This window comes from Oryza sativa, chromosome 7 (assembly GCF_034140825.1).
Source record: "Oryza sativa Japonica Group chromosome 7, ASM3414082v1".
Classification (NCBI taxonomy): domain Eukaryota; kingdom Viridiplantae; phylum Streptophyta; class Magnoliopsida; order Poales; family Poaceae; genus Oryza; species Oryza sativa.
Window position 1 is genome coordinate 11,974,582 of NC_089041.1, and position 19,751 is coordinate 11,994,332.

Genomic DNA, 19,751 nt, shown 5'->3' on the forward strand with positions numbered 1-19,751 from the left:
GGTTTTACTATCGCCCGGAAGTTCCGGTAGTAAGAACACCGGAAGTTCCGGGCATTCTGAGCAGACCGGAAGTTCCGGTGTTCCCGGGCCTACTGAATTTTACCGTTGCGAATTTGTTTGTAATTTTCAGGAAAGCCTATTCACCTCCCCCCTCTATGCTATATCTTTGCGCGTTCAATATGGAGTCGCTAACCACCTCAACCTAGCAAAAACTAGATCAAGATGAGTTTTGTAAGATTAAACCGGCAAGCGGAGCCGATTTAGATGGAACAAAAGATAAATATCCGTCTCGTGAGTGAACGGAAGGTTTACAGGACAAACCTACAAAATAGTTTTGCACTAAACTAGGCAAAAAAGATGTCATATTGAAAAAAAGATTCTTGGCTAATTGGGTTGAAAGTAGATTGTCTCTAATTGAACCGGTCTTGTCTCTTATAAAGGTGTTGGTCTTGCCTCCAATACAGTTCTCTTTCACATCAAATTCAAGGTAGAGATCAATTAGAACTCGAAAATCACCTCTCTATGCAAGGAAACCCGAGACCTGACAAAATTCGACATGAACTCGCACTCTACCGGTCTGGCTGGTCACATGCCGCCGATCAAACCAACCGTACACATCGGTCAAACCGGCCTATATATGGTGGTCTGACCAACTCCATGAAAGAAACCCGACGACGCCTTCGAAATTTTTACAATATTTCTCTTTCGCATCTAGGTGTCAAATTTAGGTGTAAACATATGCCCCTTACCTTTTTTTGTACTTGTGAACCTAAATGCACATAACACATGGTCTTTGGGCGATAATCTAAGACAAATTTTTCTACAAGACACTCAAAGTTTGTGGTTTTTGCTGTGAGACACCCAATAAAAGTGTATCTTCTCATAGAGACTGAAAAATATGGTAATTAGCTGCTGGACACCTGCCTCATTATTTTATTATATTCCATGGTCGCGGATCTCCGCCTCCCACTTCCCCCACGGCCTGCGCCGGATTCCCCGGTATAGCGTCCTCCGCTCCCCTCGCCATCGACTGCTCCTCCTCGTCCGCCGCTGCACGCATAGCAATCAGTAGTTCAGTTCGTATGCATGCAAAATCAGGTAGTTCAGTTCATATGTATGCAAACTAATGGTAATCAAGCTGTATTACTATTTAATTACATTGCTATTTCTATTTAATTACCTTGCTCGGCCGGTGGAGCTACAGCGGTGGTGGTGGTGAATTGGTGAAGTCGTCGTCGCTGGCGTGCTGCGGCGGCGCCGCGGCGGCCAGAGTTCATCGGCTACGGAGAGGCTAGCTCCTCTTGCCGCCAGGGCCGTGGCTGTTGATCAGCGGGATGGCGCCGCCGCACATATCTATCTTCACTAGCTCGATCGATGCTTGCCGCGAAGCAACGGCGAACGGCGAGAGCAGCAAGCAACCTAGTGCGTGGGTGAGTGCGGACCGTGTAGGAAGGAAGGAAATCTAAACCGATGGCCAAAAAAATGCAACAAAATTAAGAAAAAAATCAAATCAAAATTGTTGTTCTTATTTTCTTAATCGATTTCGCTTTGCGCATCCTTGTTGGTGGAGGTGCTGGAGCTGGGAGTGGTGGTGCACTCGCTCATCATCGCGATGTCGCGGAGCGCCTCCGACTTCCCGAGCACGGTGCGGCCGCTCGTGCCGGCACACCACGCGTGGTGCTGGACATCGAGGGCACGCGGTGACGGGGACACGCGACCCACACGCGTACAGCTGGGAAGCTATCGTGCCGCTCCCCGTGGCTGCAGCCACCCACGGCTGCTCGGGAAGGCAGGGTGAGATGAGATGAAAGAAAAGAGGAAGTAGAATATTTCTAGGGGTATTTCGATACTTTCAAGGCTCTTTCTCTCTCTTTTTTTATCTAAAATAATAAAATAATGCCTCGGATATCCAGCTGCTAATTATCACATTTTTGCAGTGTCCATAGGAAGTAACACGTTCTTTGGGTGTCTAGCAGCAAATGCCACAAACTTTGAGTATCATGTAGTAAAATTTGCCATAATCTAATTACGGACCATATAACTCTTCAAGCATCCTGCCAAACACTCGGTAAATATTTCTTCAAGTATTTCTCATAGATCGATCTCTGAAATTTGAATTCATTCTCCTTGCAATGTCTCAAGAATCGAATAATTCCACATATTCGATAAGACACTCCCAACTAAGTGACCACTTACCGAATTCCTTAGATCTAGGACCCTCTCAAGATTCCGAGTCTATATGAGAAAGTTATGCTGTTTTAAGAAAGAACACTCGAATGTAAAAAAAAAATAGCAAACAATAGGAAGTCTCTTACCAATAAATCTTCGGGAGCAATTGCTCAATTGACCCTGTTTTGAAGCTTAACTATCAATATGACCTTATTTTTTTATGTTTGCTTATTTGACCCCATTTTTTAAAATTGAAGAGCAATATTGACCTTATTCTGTGAAGATTGGATAACGGTGTTAACTAAAGGGCAAATTATCCATCTTTCCGCTTTCTACATACAAATTAAAAGAAGAGAAATAAAAGGAAAAAAAGAAATGGTAGCAAAGAAATCCAAGCATGCCCAAACTAACATATGATGATTTCTCCTTGCCATGTACAGCACTTCCTTCCATCATTCAACGATTATTTCTCCCAACCACATGCAAAGCACTAGCAATCAAGGGGAAAAGGTTGGGCTGGGATATGGCGCCTGGATTTTTCAGATTTTGGTACTTATGAAAAACTTATTTCGCAAATAGACCCCTAGAAAAACTTATCCTAGAAATGGTCCTTTTTGGGGTGCCACAGTGGCTGGCGCGGTACCGGCGCTAGCCTCTCTGGCGCCGTCCTCCTGCCACCATGGCACACGCGAACCGACATGGCAGGAGGAGGGTACCAGCATGGCTGGCGCCGCCCTAGGGAGGAGGGCCAGTATGGCTGGCGCCCCCCCCCATCCCCTACCCCTAGCCTCCATTCCTGTTTCTCTATATGGAGTTACAACCTTTTTATTTTTATTTTATTTTTTCAGATGTTTATTCACACTTAGGATCACGATGCAACCAACCACAAAAAAAATTAAACTCGAAAATAATGCAATCTACCACTAGGTGAAATATAACCACATAAAATGAGCGTAACTTTCTCATACGGACTCAGAATCAGGCAAATAATATATCCACGGACATGTACATAAAAAGTTACATCCGATTCTCCCCAACTTCACCGGGTTCGGCGATATTAAAACCTCCAAATTCCGCTTGCAAGATTGTGTTCTCGAGGAGAGAAGTTTTTTGGTAGAGCTTTGGAAAGTTCCACATGCCACATATTTCGTCCGTTTGAGTTTATTTTTTTATGGTTGGTTCGTTTGAGTTCCTAAGTGTGAAAAAAATATCAAAAAAATAAAATAAAAATAAAAAAGTTGCTCTGGCGCTCTGGCGCGCTCCTCCCAGCCACCTCAGCATCGCCCCACCACGTCGGCAGGGGGACGGCGCCAGAGAGGCTGGCGTCGCCAGCCACTCTGGCGCCTCGAAAAGGACCATTTCTGGGATAAGTTTTTCCAGGGGTCTATTTACGAAATAAGTTTTTCAAAAGGACCAAAATGTGAAAAATCCAAGATATGGCGCTGTGGTGATAGCTTCACGACAGGGGTCGGCATGACGGTGGGACAAGCTACCTTCCTCCGCGTAGGTCCGTGCGACGTCGGGGTCGCCAAGGACAGCGCACCGCCGCAGCTCCTCGGGTCGTCGCTGGGGTCAGCCACAGCTTCGCCGTGGCCCTCCCACCGCCACCCCAACAGCGCGAAGCAGCTGCTCCTGCGCGCACCGATACCGCCGCCGCCGCTGCTCTCTCCCTCCGCTCGCGAGCCGGCACTGCCGCTACCTCCACCCACGAGCTGGCGCCACCACAGTCACCTCCATGCGCCGGCGACGCTGCATTGCCGCTACCTCCAACCACGACCGACGCCACCGTAGCCCCCTCGCCGCCGCCGTCCCCACGCCGCCGCCGCCCCCACAGAGCTCCTCCGTGCCCCCTCAGAGCGCCGCCACCGCAGCCCTCCATCTCCACGAGCGGGTGCCGGTGGGGCTCCGCTTCACACCGCCGCCGTCGCCGCACGCGTAGCTCGCCGCCACCGCACGATTTGCACGAGAGAGAGAGTGTGTTGCACAAGACAGTAGATAAGGTTTGGAGGGTATTTTGGGTATTAGGAATATTATAAACATTTTCTTTTTTTAAAAAAAAACCTTAACGGAGTCGTGGAATGGAGGTCAGACGGGAGCTTCATTTTTGAAGAGGGTCAAATAAGCAAACTTTAAAAAGTATGGTCAAATTAATAGTTACAGCTTAAAACGGAGTCAGATAAGCAATTGTCCCTAAATCTCTTAAGTGGATTTGAGTAGAAAGGAGAGAGAGTAAGAGCGGCACTCGAGCTTAGACAGGGTAGGTGCAATGGTGTGTGAGGGGAGGGGGGGGGTGAGGGGCTCCCCCCAACGTCAATATTGGGCTATCGCGTTGTCACAGTGGCAAGGGGTGGTGCCGTCCCATTGGACGATGGCGCTGGCTACTCTGGCACACCAAAAAGGACTTTTTTAAATAAGTTTTCTCAAGGATATATTTATATAATAAGTTTTTGAAAAGGACCAAATTGTAAAAAAAAATCCCGTCTCTTCCGTTCCCCCTCAAGATCTAGGATTTCTTTCAGGCCTACCAGCCACAGTTCTCCGACTTATAACGCCATTCACCGTTCAAATTATTTCGAGAATATAAAGCAAGTGTAATGCACATGCTATGTTAGTTTTTGTCAGAAACTAACGTGCCCAACCACACAAGCACTTGGCCTGTGAATGTGGACATTTTGCAAATAGGAACGGGTACTAGGCTACTAGCTCCCTAGCAATTACTTGCTCTGCAAAGAATGGTAACAATGGTAGTATGCCCATTTTGGTAGTAAACCAGAGCCAACTAGAATACTATAAAAAGCCGGAATTGCTCCTTCCCTCCTACAACATTGGGTTTTTAGCCTGAGAACGATCAGATTCTGAGGCTGCAAATGGTATAACTACAGTACAACATAAGGATTAAACTTCTGACTAATGCCTGTAAACTGTGCCATTGGAATGTGCCACAGAGTCGTCCTGCAGAATATCATTGACTTCTGGCAAGAAACCACTCTCAAAGAATGCTGAGTGGAGGGCTTGAACGCACTGCTTTGCCTCACTGTCATGGACCACCAAGGAAATGTTCACCTGTTTAAGGATGATAGGTTTCTTTCATCAGTCAGGAATCACACAAAATTGCAATCCATCATCAAAATCAAACATGAAAGAAAATATAAGCACCTTGGATGCCCCTTGTGAGATCATCTGAACATTAACTCCATTTGTACGTAAAACGTTGAAAGCCTGACAAAATGAGAATGGATATCAACCATGTATTGGGAAGAAAAACAAAAGCTGTGTTCCATGCTGCTTGAGCAGGATATTTCTGAGATGTTTCCCACAAGCTAGCATTAAACAGATATTAACCGTAGCTGAAATTGGAACTTCAGAACAACATTATGGATGTAGAGACAGTTAAAGTTAGGGGACAAGCATTTACCTTTTCAAGAATCAAAGATGACCTCTGCACATTTCCAATTAACGAAATTATCGATCTATGCTGCAGTAGGTGAACAACTGCTATCTTTTCAAGTTCTTCGATGACATGATCAAGTTCCTGGCACATATCACTAGAGATGAACTACAAGCACATCAAGCTGGAAGATGCATCATTAATTGGAACCTAGTAACTTGTTCATTTGTGTCGAAATATGCTAGAGTCTTCGAAGATTATCCTCAACCAATAATTTGTTTTTATAATTTCAAGATTTCATCAAAGGCACAACTACCACTTTTTTTTTACTGAGCACAACATTCAATATTCCTTATCTTAATTCTTGAATGATTCATAGTTCTAGTATATTTACTTCCTTATGCAATATAATGCCTGCGGTTGAGGTCCTGAGCAGATTTAAATATGGTAGTGGCAGTTTTTTTTTCCTTGGTACAAAATAAAAAATGAAGAAGACTGCTCAACAAGATCCCAAAAAAAGGCAGCTTGGACAAAAATCAAATAATCATGAGAAATAATAAAGAATGGATTCAGGTCCAAACATTTGCCTGCTTGATCAATTCACGACTCCAGAGTTTTGATGGATCCAGGGTCAAAGATATGCTGACTTCACTTGTAGCTACACAATCAACAGAGATGCCCAAATCTTCAAAAATTGAAAAGACCTGAAGAAGCAATACAAATATTACAACTAAAAGAATAAAATACAAGATTAAACTTAAGAATGTGTAAGCTCTAGCTGTACCTTAGCTAGAAAACCATATTGTCCAAGCATCCGTGTGCTCACTATATCAAGCATTGTAATATTTGATTTAAGTACAATACTAGTCAAAACAGTCTGAAAAAGTCATCCAAGACTCAATAAGTTGCAACCAACAAGTAGATGAGTCCAATATTAGAAAATAGTCAAGCATCAAACCTTACTCATATCTCTAGCTTTAGTAATGAGTGTACCAGGGGCTCGGCGGTTATAAGAGTTTTTAACCCTGACAGGTATATCACCTTCTCTAGCTGGTCGCATCGATTGTGGATGCAAAACCTAGAATTAGTTAGTAAAGGGATTTCTGTAAGCAGATAACAAATGGATATATAGAAGACAACCAATTGGTCACTAAATTATTAAGCTAAAAAGTAAACCATCTAAAAGGGAAACTGTTTTACTAAAAGAAAACCCACTGAAAAAATAACATTGACTTTTACAAATGGATAGATAAATAAAAGTGATAAAAATCATGCGGTACCTGTGCACCAAAATAGGCAAGTTCAGCTGCCTCATCAAATGTCAAGTATGGCACAGGTTTCGCATTTGGATGAATATTAGGATCACAAGTTAAAACACCATCAACATCTTTCCAAACCTATTAGGATTTAGGAATATGGGAAGAAATATAAGTTCACTGCATTGAGAATTAAAACAAACAAGTAAAACAGGATGCTTAGTAGGAAAGTAAATTTGAGCAAGTTCTGATAATTACAAACATGAGTTGGTGATGGCGATGGAGAGTATGAAGCTCTCTCTATGCTGACATTACACTTCCAATGATTAAATGGACTTTTTGCATGGGGCTAATGGAGTGCATTTGACGAAAGGCTAACGTAATGGCAACAGGGAACAAAATGGGCATTTTTTGTCCTTACTGAAAATAGTAATTGTCAATGGTAGAGGTTACCAGAGGCAAAATAATCTAATTGCAAGATATGGTATCAACTGTAAAACAAACCTGGATTTCTCTTAATCCCAAGGCTTTGCCAATGGTAGTAGCTGTCAGGTCACTACCACCCCTGCCTAAAGTGGTGATTGCACCAGTTTTCCATCCCTACAAGTTCACATGTGAACACTATAAGGACAGATGGAGACATGGAGTATCGGTACCATTCAATTAAAATGTGTAAAATGGGTTAGATGGCCAACCTTTCCGAGAAAACCAGTGACTATTGGAATAGCAGGACCAGTAACCCAGTCCCCATGTAGCCTCTTTGCAATGGCAGGATAAGTTGCTTCCAGAATATCAGCGTTTGTGAAATCATCAGTGGTTATAAAGCCTATTTCAAATGCATCATACTGCAAAATATCAAGAATCAATTAATTATAGCTGTATCAAAATTCTGGGTTTAGCTAAAGTATCATTGGTATAACTTCAAAAAATACGTTGGGTATTTCTTATCTAAAGAAGCACCTGTTGGATAGAAAAGAATTAATATAAATTCAGAACACTTGTACATTTGTATTGTTTTCGGTACATAAATGACTTTTGCTGGCTGACTGCTAGGCTATACGAACTAAAATAATACTGAAAATAGCAGTAAGCACTGGCTATATTCAGAGATGTCAAACAAGAAGGAATATTTAAATCAACAAGGTAGAGCGGATAAAAGAAATTCAATTGAAGAGAATATACCTGACGTGCTTTCACCCCAAGTTTATTCAAAAGTGCCGCAAATATCCTTGTTGACATGCATTCACCGAAGGAAACAAGATAGTCTCTTGTCCTAAGAGTAAGCTCTTTCATCATAGCAATTCCCTTAAGAAGTTGCTCAAGCTCATCCGACAAGCCTGCAATATTTCATATTGACTATGGTAATTTCTATGTTGCGTCTATCAAGGGTAATTGATGTACCAAAGAAAATGGAAGCTAATGTAACATTACAGCCCAATAATGATCTAACAATGCTTTCCACAATCACTCTAGACATAAGCAATTTATACTAAAGCAATAAACACCATACATTTAGCATAGTATAATAAAGCAATGCCAGAAACTAGATAGAGATTAATACATTATGAGTAAATTTCAGAAACCTAACTACCCTTTGTGAAACTAACACAGAACGGCAGTTGTTTTTACACAGAATTTCATTAAACCATACTTTCAAGTATTTCCATCATATTCAACAGTTTTCTTGATAACAATGATAGGCTTCTGAGATCGATGAATGGGTGCAACCTAACAAATAGGAATGAAGTTTGAGAAATCATGCTACATGATGCACGCATGTTGTCATTTCATCTACCCTATAGTTCAACAAGTTGTTTTACTCATTCATCATGTGACACATCCAACGATTGAAAATCAACTGATGAGTTCCATCCGACAGCGTCACACCTCCCTCCCGATCCAGATCAGATCACGCACCTCCCTCCCCACCCAGATCGCGCTCACCCCTCCCAGGTCACGAGCGCCTCTTCGACACCTGCCTCCGACGTTGACACCGGAAACCGCACCGCCCTCTTCCTCCTCGACCTCCGTCGATTCGTACTCATGCTGCCATCCCTCCGCCGCCGATTTCGACACCTCACCGATCTCCGACAAAGCGACGCCGCCGCTGCGTCCTCCGCCTCAGGCGCCACCACCGCCGATACATAGTCACGTCGACCTCAAGGTCCGTTCACTGCACACAGGTAAGCTCCTCCCCTTTTTTCCAATTCTCCAGGACCACGGTGCCTAACCCTAATCGCGCCCCTCGATCAACCTCTCTCAAGATTCGCCATCATCGCCATAAAATCGCCGCTGACCTCGACTCCTCCCGTCGTCCACTGACTCGTCGCTGCAGGGGGGCTGGCAACTCAGCCAACAAGACACAGGCTCGCTATCCACTCCGTGGCGACGGCCGCCGTACCCAACCTTCTGCGGCCTAATACACCGGCGCTCCATCTGCCGACGCCTGATTCCTGAAGCAGTGGCCACTCCACCTCCACGACCGAACAGAGTGACAGCCATCTTCATTGCTTGGTGGAATGCCTCTAATTTGAGCTGGTACTGGTACAGGCTGCCTATAAGTATATGCAGTAAGTTAATTTGAGCTTCATAAACATTGTACTACAGAGGCTTGCAACAGTTGGGGACAGGACCAATTTATAAGGATGACACCCTTACATTGCCACTCTGCCATCCGAAAATAATCAGGTACCCTTCACTTGATTAGTTGATTTTTGCATCAACAAGAATTATAGCTGCTAATGTGTTCATTTTCATTTATCTGCACACTTTGTCCTCGGAAGTCAAAACTGTAAATTCACTAAAGTATGCATTATGTTGATCTGTTGTTTAAAAATTCAGTAAATAGAAACTTGTTTAGCATCTGCCAAAATGTTGTTTTTCAGATAGCTTACACTTGCTGCAGTAGTTACTATTATCCAGTGATTTGCTGCTATTTTGGCAGTGTTCTTTTAGGTAATAAGATCACTGTTCATTCTTGCTTCCTACAGCTGCAGATGTTCTTCAAGCCGTGCAGTTGTTGATCAAGTTCTTCGGACCTACTGGACACTGGATAACTGATGCCAAATGTCCTTGTTAAATTGTTATATAGTTCACGATATACTAGAGTACAATTAGCACTATCTGCTAGGTGCTTATTTCTAATTGTATAGTCAGTGGTAGGTAATAATTGTTGCATTGATAAACAGGTGCATTAGAATCTTCAGTTCTCCGTAAGATAGTCTTGAATAAGTAAATATGCCTTTTGGTCTGTGGCTCTATGCTGATGAAATCTTCCTTCTAGATGAGCTTGTGTGTTGTTTTGCAAAATAAACTTTGAGTGCAAACGTACAATTTATTGAGATGTCAACTTTGTGTATTTTGTAGTTTGCACTACTAAGTGTTCTACTGTTCCACAGATGGGTGTAGCTGCTGCCAACTTATCTAGCAGAGGGATTTTCAGTCTCTTATTTACTACTGAGGATGATCAGGTCCATTTGTTCTTACACTGGGGTTTACAGATTGTGCATTAGATGAACACAAATCACATTGCTAAAAGCTGTTTCTTAGTGGTTCGGCAAACCTAGGCAGCTAGATGGCCGGGGTTGGCCGGGGCATGGGTGTGTGTTTTCACGGTAGGAGGGCTTTGGTCTCTCCTACTTTGTTTTTTTTTCCTTTATTTTCTTCCCCTTAATGAAATGAAACGCAATTCTCTTGCATTTTCGAGGAAAAAAAACATTGCTAAAAGCTGAGTACCTCTCATGTGGAATATAATTGTTTCTTTTCCTTTCCTTTACAATTATCATGCTGATTAGAATAGTTAAAGCTTGCTTTTCATTGTAGTGCAGACATTTTAGACATAAAGAAAGAAGGTAAACAGAGATAAGGTAACAGAAGCATCCATGTTCTTCCAAGGTCACAGCACACTGAAGTATATTTTTTCTTTCCCAGATCACATAGCCTTAATGTCCAGTTTCTACTTATGGCAGCTTATTGGGATGTGCGATTTTATTTATCTCAGTATTTCTCATCAGTTAACCAACAAGCTCTTGTATTATTTGTCTTGCTTTATTCTGTTTTTTTTTCAGAAAGTAATGGGTCTTTAACATAATAGCATAATATTTATGTTGCCTTAAATTTTGCAGCGATGGTTGCTTAGTGGCAAAATATGGTTGGTTCTCTTTTCCTTTTGCAGTTGAACTTAGATTTTAATTATTTGTTGACATTAAACGAATGAAACGGGTTCAAATATTGCAATCTTTGTTGTAAAGTGCTACTTGTTCATTGTATTATATGTACTGTTGTGTAAGCAACTAATAAGTATAGATATAATAGTGATAGTGGCCTATAGCTAAATCAAGCATACAAAGAAAAGTCTATACTAGAATGTACTATCTGCTATCCATTTAGAAGTACCAATCTGATAAATTTTGCCTTGTAGACAGCAGGAGCTTCAATTGCTGCTTCAAGGTATACAAGGCAACTATGACTCCTCCATCAATCATAAGTCGAGGCATTGGCTGACAGGTAAATGAATCCAATTAATATTTATACATTTGAGTTTGTCCTATCTTTGATTTGAAACGTTGACCATCCTAAAACATAACCTTCAGGGTATGAGCATCTTGATTGATTCTTTTTTGGATGGCCAATGAAACCTCAGTTTCAGTGTAAGGCTTAGTTCTTTTCTTCAACTTCCTCGTTTTCCGTTAGCACGCTTTTCAAACTGTTAAATGGTGTGTTTCTTAAAAAAGTTTCTATATAGTTGTTTAAAAAAGGCAATTAAATCCATTTTTTCAAAATTATAATAGTTAATAATTAATTAATCATGTGCTAATGAGGTTTCTCGTTTCGCGTGCGTGAAAAAATTTACCTCCTTTTGGAAGCATCGAACGGGGCCTAAGTATAACATTAGAGGATAAATAGAACTGGCAGATCCTAGATTGCTCAGATAATTTGCCTGTACTTGGAAAACACAATACTCAATTTATGTGTGTACATGGACAGCAATACTTTAAACTGTTCAATGGATAAGACATGGGATGCAACTGATGCTTTCATGGCTGGTAGGTTGATTTCTCTTTCAAAAATACATGCTTAATGTTTATGTTCTAAATGTACTTATTAGCGTTGGTATCGTACTAAGTATTTTTATTATCTATCTACGTTAACATCTCAATATATAGGTAACCATATGGTAAATCCTCGATGAGGGCGTTGATACAAGTGCATTGGGTTGAATGTTGAAGCTGGCCAGTGCCTCCATATGGAACTATGGGAGAGATGGATTTGCCGATTTATAAAAAGAATAACAACGTTACTCCTCCTAACGTTTAACTGGGTGATGTGAGCAGATAAAATAGAAGGAAAATTATGTTTGGTGGCAGGTGTATAGAAAAAGCTATATTTTTATGATTTCTAAAAAAAAATGCTAGACATCTTATAGCAGATAATAAATTTTATTGTAAACGAGGTATTCATCAAACATTAGATGGTGTTGGATACGCACTGATTGTGAATTTATATATTATTAGGATTCAGATGGTTTCAAAAGATGAAAAAACTGTGATGTTATTTTTACTAGTGTGGCTATGTATTTAACAATATAATAACTTATAATGTCACTTTTTTAGTATTAAATCTATATTATTTTATTTTTATGCTTGATTGTCAAAAGCATATATATTCTTTATATTACTAAATGCTACCGTAGCATTAGCACGGCCAAATTATTAGTAGTAATAGTGTTGCAAAGGCAAAATGACCCATGCAGCATGCAGTGCACATTCTACTGACCAATTTGAACTTAACATCCTGTATTCCACTTCAATTACAACAAAAAGAAACAAAAGTTCCCTGTGCACATGTTTCATGACCTCAAAGTTCTCCAATACCATAGATGAGACTTAAACCTTATATAGTCGGAAAAAAAATGCTAAAGCAAGTGTGAAATGTCTTTACCGGAAACAATTGACCTATCCAATCCAAGTTGATCAATGGTCCTAGATAAAGAAAAACAGCAAGAAATTAGGTAAAGCGTTTCAAATCAATCCACCCAATGAAAGTAAAGCATTTTGAATCAGAATCACACCCAAAATGCAATTCCTTAATAAAGGTGAGCTCATCAAGCTCCGACACATTTGTTGCACCACAGCCCACCGCTTTCTCCCCAGCCTAGAAGCAAAATCAAGGAGTCAGTGCTTGAGACTTATCAAACACCTCTCTATCACAGAACCAACGCGCACGAGTATTCAGGGTAACAACAGAACTGGGGTTCTGGTGCAAGGAGGTAGGTATACCATCAGAAGCTTGTTGGTGGTCTTCCCCATGGCGGAGAGTACGATCACCGGCCGCTCCTCGGGGAAGCTGAGGATGAGATCGGCCACCTCCCGCATCCGCTCGGCCGACGCCACTGACGACCCGCCGAACTTCATCACCACGGTGAGCTCCGACTCCGTGTGACCGGCATTGGCCCCCTCCCGCGCCGGCTCCACCGCGCGACTCTTCTTCTCGACGACGACCGCGCTGGCAGCCGCACTTCGCTGGCACCGAATCCCCGCACCCCTCCTCCGGCCCCGCAGGCAAGGCTCGGTGGCACCGACCAGCAGCTCGAAGGCAGCCTCATTCCCGACCTGCGGGGCTGCGGCGGCACCGCGGAGAGCAACCGCCGCAGAGGGCCGCGGGTTGCACCGGAGAGCCGCCGCCGCCGCCATGTGGAGAGAGAGTAGGGAGGGAAGGAGGCGCCGGGTGGCCGAGGGCGAGGAAGAGAGAGGGGAACGGACGGCGGAGAAGGGTCTAATGGACGGCGCGGATGAGAACCGGCGATTCTGCGTTTGAACGTTTGGCCCAGAATCCTCCGAAAAGAAGAGGCACTGTGGAAGTGAGGCCCACGCAGCCGGGGAGCAGGGGCGGCCCGCGGCTGATCGCGACCAATTGCCACCCCTCTGATCTCTTTGAGCAAGTTTAATAGTATAGCCTAGTACTAACTCCAATACATCTATACCAATTTATACAATAGTTACTTACTATACTGTTAATATATGGTCCCACATGTCATACACACGTTGCGTCTTAGAGTCCGTGCTGCAGCTGGCTACAGATTTGTAGCCCGCTGCTCTTCTCTCTCATCTTTTATATAATTAAAATATGTTTATAGCTGGTGATGTGACCATGGTTACTACGGATACAACCGTTGCTCACATCATGGATGAACAAGATGCTATCAAGATCAAGTCCTCTAAGTGCTAGAATCCGATTCGGCCACTTGCTACACTGCTGATTTCAAACGGCCGCCGAATCTGCATACGAGCTCCGTTTTCGGCCCGTGAGTACTTGATGGAAAGCTCTTGGAGTCCTCTTTCCAACGGATCCAGCCTCATCACCAAATTCCATCCTAGTCAACCGCAGATGAAGAAACAAGATGCTGCATCACCTGTCATGGGCCTTTGGGCTTGTAACTATGTTTGGGACCCCGGCCCATGTAGGGCCCATGTGGGGTGCGTCCCAACTAGGTGGAGGAAGGCCTAGAGGTCCTCCCACCTCCTTAAATAGTTAGGTACCACTCTAGATTTTCTTGGGTTTTGTTTAGATTAAAATTTAGCTTTGCTACTTTGCTGTGTAATCCCGTGATCGGTTTGATCGCCAGTTTACTCGTGACGGAACCACAACCTATCATTTGTATTCAATTCCTATCTACAATTCAGATTGCTTTTATCTTGTTCTTGCTTGTTTCTTCGATTTGCTTGCAGGAATAAGGTTGATCTGCACCGGCAAGATCAACAACCCACGGAGAGGTGTATCGATCGCTAAGGCGCAACACAACAACGTCTTGTACGGTTGTAGTCGGGTCGTCAACGCTTCTCCCAAATCGTAGTTATCATCAACTCACCGAAAGATCGGGCCAAAGAACAGCCTTGAGTCTCGAGTGGAGCTCAGGGTTCATCAGTTGGCTATTACTCTGCTATTGTACCTGCTCTGCGTCCCAGTTGTTCCCAACTCCCCCTCCTCATTTTTCACGCACACGCTTTTCAAACTGCTAAATGGTGTGTTTTTTACAAAAAGTTTCTATACGAAAGTTGCTTAAAGAATCATATTTATCTATTTTTGAAAAAAAAATAGCTAATACTTAATTAATCACACGCTAAATGTTGCTTCGTTTTACGTGCTTAGTGCTGCCTCCGTCCTAAAATATAAAAATTTTTAGGATTGGACATGGGTATTAAGAAAGTGGGTAGAATTAAATGAGAGAAGGTTGTGATTGGTAGAAAAGTGGATGTAGGTAAGAAATTTGAATGGTGAAGGGTTATGATTGATTAGGAAGAGAATGTTGATGAAGAAATTGTTATATTTTTGGACAACCCTTGAGGGCTAGGGAGTATAGCCTTGTTTAGTTCGCGAAAAGAAAATTTTTTGGTGTCACATCGGACGTTTGACCGGATGTCGGAAGGGGTTTTCGGACACGAATGAAAAAACTTATTTCATAACTCGCTTGTAAACCGCGAGACGGTTCTTTTGAGCCTAATTAATCCGTCATTAGCACATGTGGGTTACTGTAGCACTTATGGGTAATCATGGACTAATTAGGCTCAAAAGATTCATCTCGCGATTTCCATATAAACTGTTGTAGGATCGAGATGTCGACTAGAGGGGGGTGAATAGACGATTTAAAATTAAATGACACCTAATCAAAACTAACCTAAGTTGCTAGGCTCGGTGAGGGACAAGTCTAACTAAGCAACTAAGTTATATTTTGCAATCCTAGGGTGAAAGTGGCTCAAGTATATCACTAGGAAAGTAAATCACAATTCCTAAGTCTAGTTTAGCAATCCTAGGGTGAAATGATCTCAAGTATATCTCTAGGAATGTAAATTGCACAAATGTAAATTGCACAAATGTAAATGCGACAAATAAAACAGACAATGAGACAAGGAATTTTTCACCGAGGTTCGGAAACTCGCCGGTTTCCTACTCCCTGTTGAAGCGTGCCCAACTCCACCGCTCAACCATGAAACCACCGCACGCCCCCTTCGTCAAGGGGTGGGCAAGGCGGGAGCCAGCCCACGGAGAGGACTACCCAGGCCTCGATCACTTGGGGTAGTTCTTCCTTCACTCCGAAGGTGGTGAACTCCAAACCACTCACAACCGGCGCCGGGCCTCCTCCACAATCTTCTCGGAGAGGTCACCGGGCAACTTCTCCACAAGCCATCTAGGAGGCGGCAACCTTCAAGAGTAACAAGCGATGACCCGGCTCGGAGATGATAAAGTGCCACACTAGCTCTACAATGGAAAGCAATGCACTTGACTCTTGGCTAAATCAACCCTCAAACACATTAGATGGATGAACACAAAGCTCCAGTGGGTGTGTGAGAGATGCAAGGGGTGTATGCAATTGAAGTGGGTGCCAAGAGACTCCCCTTGGTGCTAGTGGAGGAGTATTTATACTCCCACCAACCAAAACTAGCCGTTGGGGGCGAAATCCCCCAACTCAGTGTACTGCCGGTCTAACCGGTGGTATGTGGCCAATCAGACCGTGCTACTCTACAACGGTTAGTTTTATAGCCGTTGCAGCTCTATCAGAGGGCCCCATCGGCCTGGCCGGTCAGACTGATGTTGAGTGGTCGGTCAGACCGCCCATATCTCGGTCTGACCGAATACGGCTCCGGCAGCTCTGTATCGGGCATCCCAGAACGCACCATCCCGGCCACCAGGGGGCCGGTCAGACAGCACAAGTGCCGCCGGTCAGACCGACATTCATGCCGGTCAGACCACCACAAGCTGGCCGGTCAGACCGGCTTAGCGCACGCGGTTAGACCGGCCCTGGTAAGGCTGAACACAGTGAATAGAATGTGTGTGTTGTGAAATGTGAGCACAAGTCTAAATGCATAATTACCTAATGTGGCAATTAAAATCATCTATTTGCTAGGTCATTACCCCTCTTAATAGTACGGCGAAGCTAAAAATAAACTAGCAAATTTGATCGCCCTACACCTCGATCAATTTAAAACTAAAGCACTAGTTTTACCATCTTCTTTTCTTCGCTTCGCGCCAACAAATTTTAATCCATTGATAATCATCCATGTGCACATATGACGTGGTACTAACACAAAATATATAACTTAAAGAGAAACGGTTAGTCCACAATTAGCGCTTGTCATTAATTACCAAAATTAACAACGAGGGCCTAGATGCTTCAATCTCCCCCTTTTTGGTAATTGATGACAAACACCATAAATATATATAATCAAACATAAAACACATGGACATTTTGCAATGAAATGAAAATGCTCCCCCTAAACATGTGAATATCAATCACAAATAACAAATATGGAACAAATGCACTTTCATTCACATTTCAACATAGCACAAACACATATGAAACATACAATGTGAACTTCACATTTGGATCAACCAATTGCATAAGATGGTCACAAATATATCAATATCACATCAACCATCTATCATAGCACAAGTTCACAACAATAACAATCCAAATTATAGAAGTTTATCCATATATCATCCAACTCACAAATTTGTCCAAAGAGGGCTCACAAATAATGATCTAGGCTATTACATGACCACGAAGGGTCCAAATGACATAGAGTTCAACAAAACGAAAAAGAACACACAAGATAGAGTAATAGCCCATATCCATACATAATATAGACCAAACACCTTAACCTACTAGATAGGAGGTAGCTAACCTCACTACTCCTAGTCCCATCCCACAAAATAAAAAAGCAAGCTAGAATTCTTCTCCCCCTTTTGGCATCAAGGACCAAAAAGGCTTCACTCTTGTGGAGGAGAAGGAGGACGAGGCAGTTTAGCCAACACGCGCGCTGCGAGCAGGTAGCAAGTAGCTATCTCTATCATCAAAACCCGAGTGTTCTTGGCAGCAACTAGAGGTATAAGAAGAGGGAAAGAACGACCATAGGGTCGTGCTCCAACCCTAGGACGCGCCCCTAATGGGCCCAACTTGGATACACAGCCCATTGGGCCAAAAGAGGTGACGCAGCACCATGGACAGAAAACAGTCGGGAGTAAAATGACAATTGCGGCCGCTCCAGAACAGATATGGACATGTGGCTAGATCCATTTGAAAGTAGACTTGATAAGCTTTCCATGAAGTACTTGCACGCCCAAATCGGAGTTCGCATGAAGTCGTGGCGGCCGTCAGAAATTGGCGCTGCCCTGCAGTCCGAATCCACCCCGCGCGAATCCTCTCCCCTTTGAATCCTCTCCATTGTTCCTGAGTAAAACACGAGTGCACGCGTCTCCGGGGTATAAAGAAGAGGAATATGAACTCAAGAAAGAACTCACCTGATAATTTAGTTGGCGTGCACGAGCATGGGTAATAGGACCATCATGCTGTACTTGGGGGGACGTGGATGTATTGATGGTGTTTATGTCCTCATCATCCTCTCCTTCTTGCATTTGAGTCGTCCTCGACTCAAGCTCATCATCTTCTCCCAAATACGGCTTCAAATCTGTAACGTTAAATGTGGGACTAACCCCGAAATCTGCAGGCAAATCAAGCTTATATGCATTCTCATTAATCTTTGCTAACACTTTAAATGGTCCATCAGCTCTAGGCATCAATTTAGACTTTCTCATATCAGGAAATCGTTCTTTTCGCAAATGCAACCAAACCAAATCTCCAGGTTCAAAATTCAATTCCCTTCTACCTTTGTCACCAGCAAACTTATACTTAGCATTCATGCGCTCTATGTTTTCTTTAGTTGTCTCATGCAGTTTTAACATCAACTCAGCACGTTGCTTAGCATCAAAATTCAGTTTTTCAAAAGATGGTAAAGGCATCAAATCAATTGGAGCACGAGGCAACAAACCATACACAATCTGAAATGGGCACATTTTTGTAGTAGAATGCAAGGAACGATTATAAGCAAATTCAATATGAGGCAAGCATTCTTCCCACATCTTGATATTTTTCTTCAAAACAGCCCTAAGCATAGTAGACAAGGTTCTATTCACCACTTCAGTTTGTCCATCAGTTTGGGGATGACAAGTAGTAGAAAACAAAAGTTTAGTCCCCAATTTAGCCCACAAAGTTCTCCAAAAATGGCTAAGAAATTTTGTGTCACGATCAGAAACAATTGTGTTTGGCACACCATGCAAGCGAACAATTTCTCGAAAGAACAAATCAGCGATATGAGAAGCATCATCAGTTTTATGACATGGTATGAAATGTGCCATTTTAGAAAATCTATCCACAACCACAAAAATGCTATCATGCCCCCTCTTGGTCCTAGGCAATCCTAACACAAAATCCATTGAAATATCTTCCCAAGGAATAGTAGGAACAGGGAGAGGCATATACAAACCATGTGGATGTAAGCGTGACTTAGCCTTTTGACATGTAGTGCAGCGAGCAACGAACCTGCCAACATCTCTTCGCATCTGTGGCCAAAAGAAATGACCAGCAAGGATGTCCTGTGTCTTCTTGGCACCAAAATGTCCCATCAAACCGCCTCCATGCGCTTTCTGCAACAACAACAAGCGAACGGAGCTAGCTGGAATGCATAGCTTGTTAGCTCTGAAAACAAACCCATCATTGATGACGAATTTGTTCCATGTTCTTCCATCCTTACAATGCAGCAACACATCATTAAAATCAGCATCATGCGCATATTGGTCTTTGATTGTTTCCAGGCCAAAAATCTTGTAGTCAAGTTGTGTCAACAAAGTGTATCTCCTAGACAATGCATCAGCAATGATGTTCTCCTTCCCTTTCTTGTGTTTGATAACATAAGGAAAAGATTCAATAAATTCAACCCATTTAGCATGTCTACGGTTCAGTTTCCCTTGACTACGAATATGCTTCAAAGACTCATGATCAGAATGTATGACAAATTCCTTGGGCCACAAATAATGCTGCCATGTTTCTAAAGTTCGCACAAGAGCATACAATTCCTTATCATAAGTAGAATAATTCAGAACAGGCC

At 42.8% G+C, this 19,751-nt stretch overlaps 1 protein-coding gene and 1 long non-coding RNA gene across 4 annotated transcripts; one reads left to right on the forward strand and one right to left on the reverse strand.

The window, feature by feature from the left end:
* Positions 1-950: 950 nt before the first annotated feature.
* On the forward strand, positions 951-1,900 carry LOC136357365 (uncharacterized). 2 transcript variants are annotated; one of them, XR_010742684.1, is made up of 3 exons: positions 951-1,098; positions 1,205-1,430; positions 1,571-1,900. It is a non-coding gene; the product is annotated as an uncharacterized lncRNA (long non-coding RNA). The 2 variants fall into 2 exon arrangements; XR_010742683.1 differs by having other exon boundaries at positions 1,205-1,900.
* A 2,961-nt stretch (positions 1,901-4,861) lies between these two features.
* Positions 4,862-13,551, reverse strand: LOC4342980 (aspartokinase 2, chloroplastic). Of its 2 annotated transcripts, none has more exons than XM_015792517.3 (13): positions 13,092-13,551; positions 12,884-12,966; positions 12,754-12,794; positions 7,996-8,150; positions 7,509-7,658; positions 7,318-7,413; positions 6,838-6,954; positions 6,516-6,635; positions 6,342-6,434; positions 6,145-6,261; positions 5,585-5,701; positions 5,326-5,388; positions 4,862-5,232 (listed from the first exon to the last, which is right to left on the reverse strand). In XM_015792517.3, exons 1-13 carry the CDS (start codon positions 13,503-13,505, stop codon positions 5,077-5,079), a joined length of 1,722 nt encoding a protein of 573 aa, XP_015648003.1. In that variant the 5' UTR covers positions 13,506-13,551; the 3' UTR covers positions 4,862-5,076. The 2 variants fall into 2 exon arrangements, with proteins under 2 accessions (XP_015648003.1, XP_015648002.1); XM_015792516.3 differs by having other exon boundaries at positions 6,139-6,261.
* Between the last annotated feature and the right edge of the window lie 6,200 nt (positions 13,552-19,751).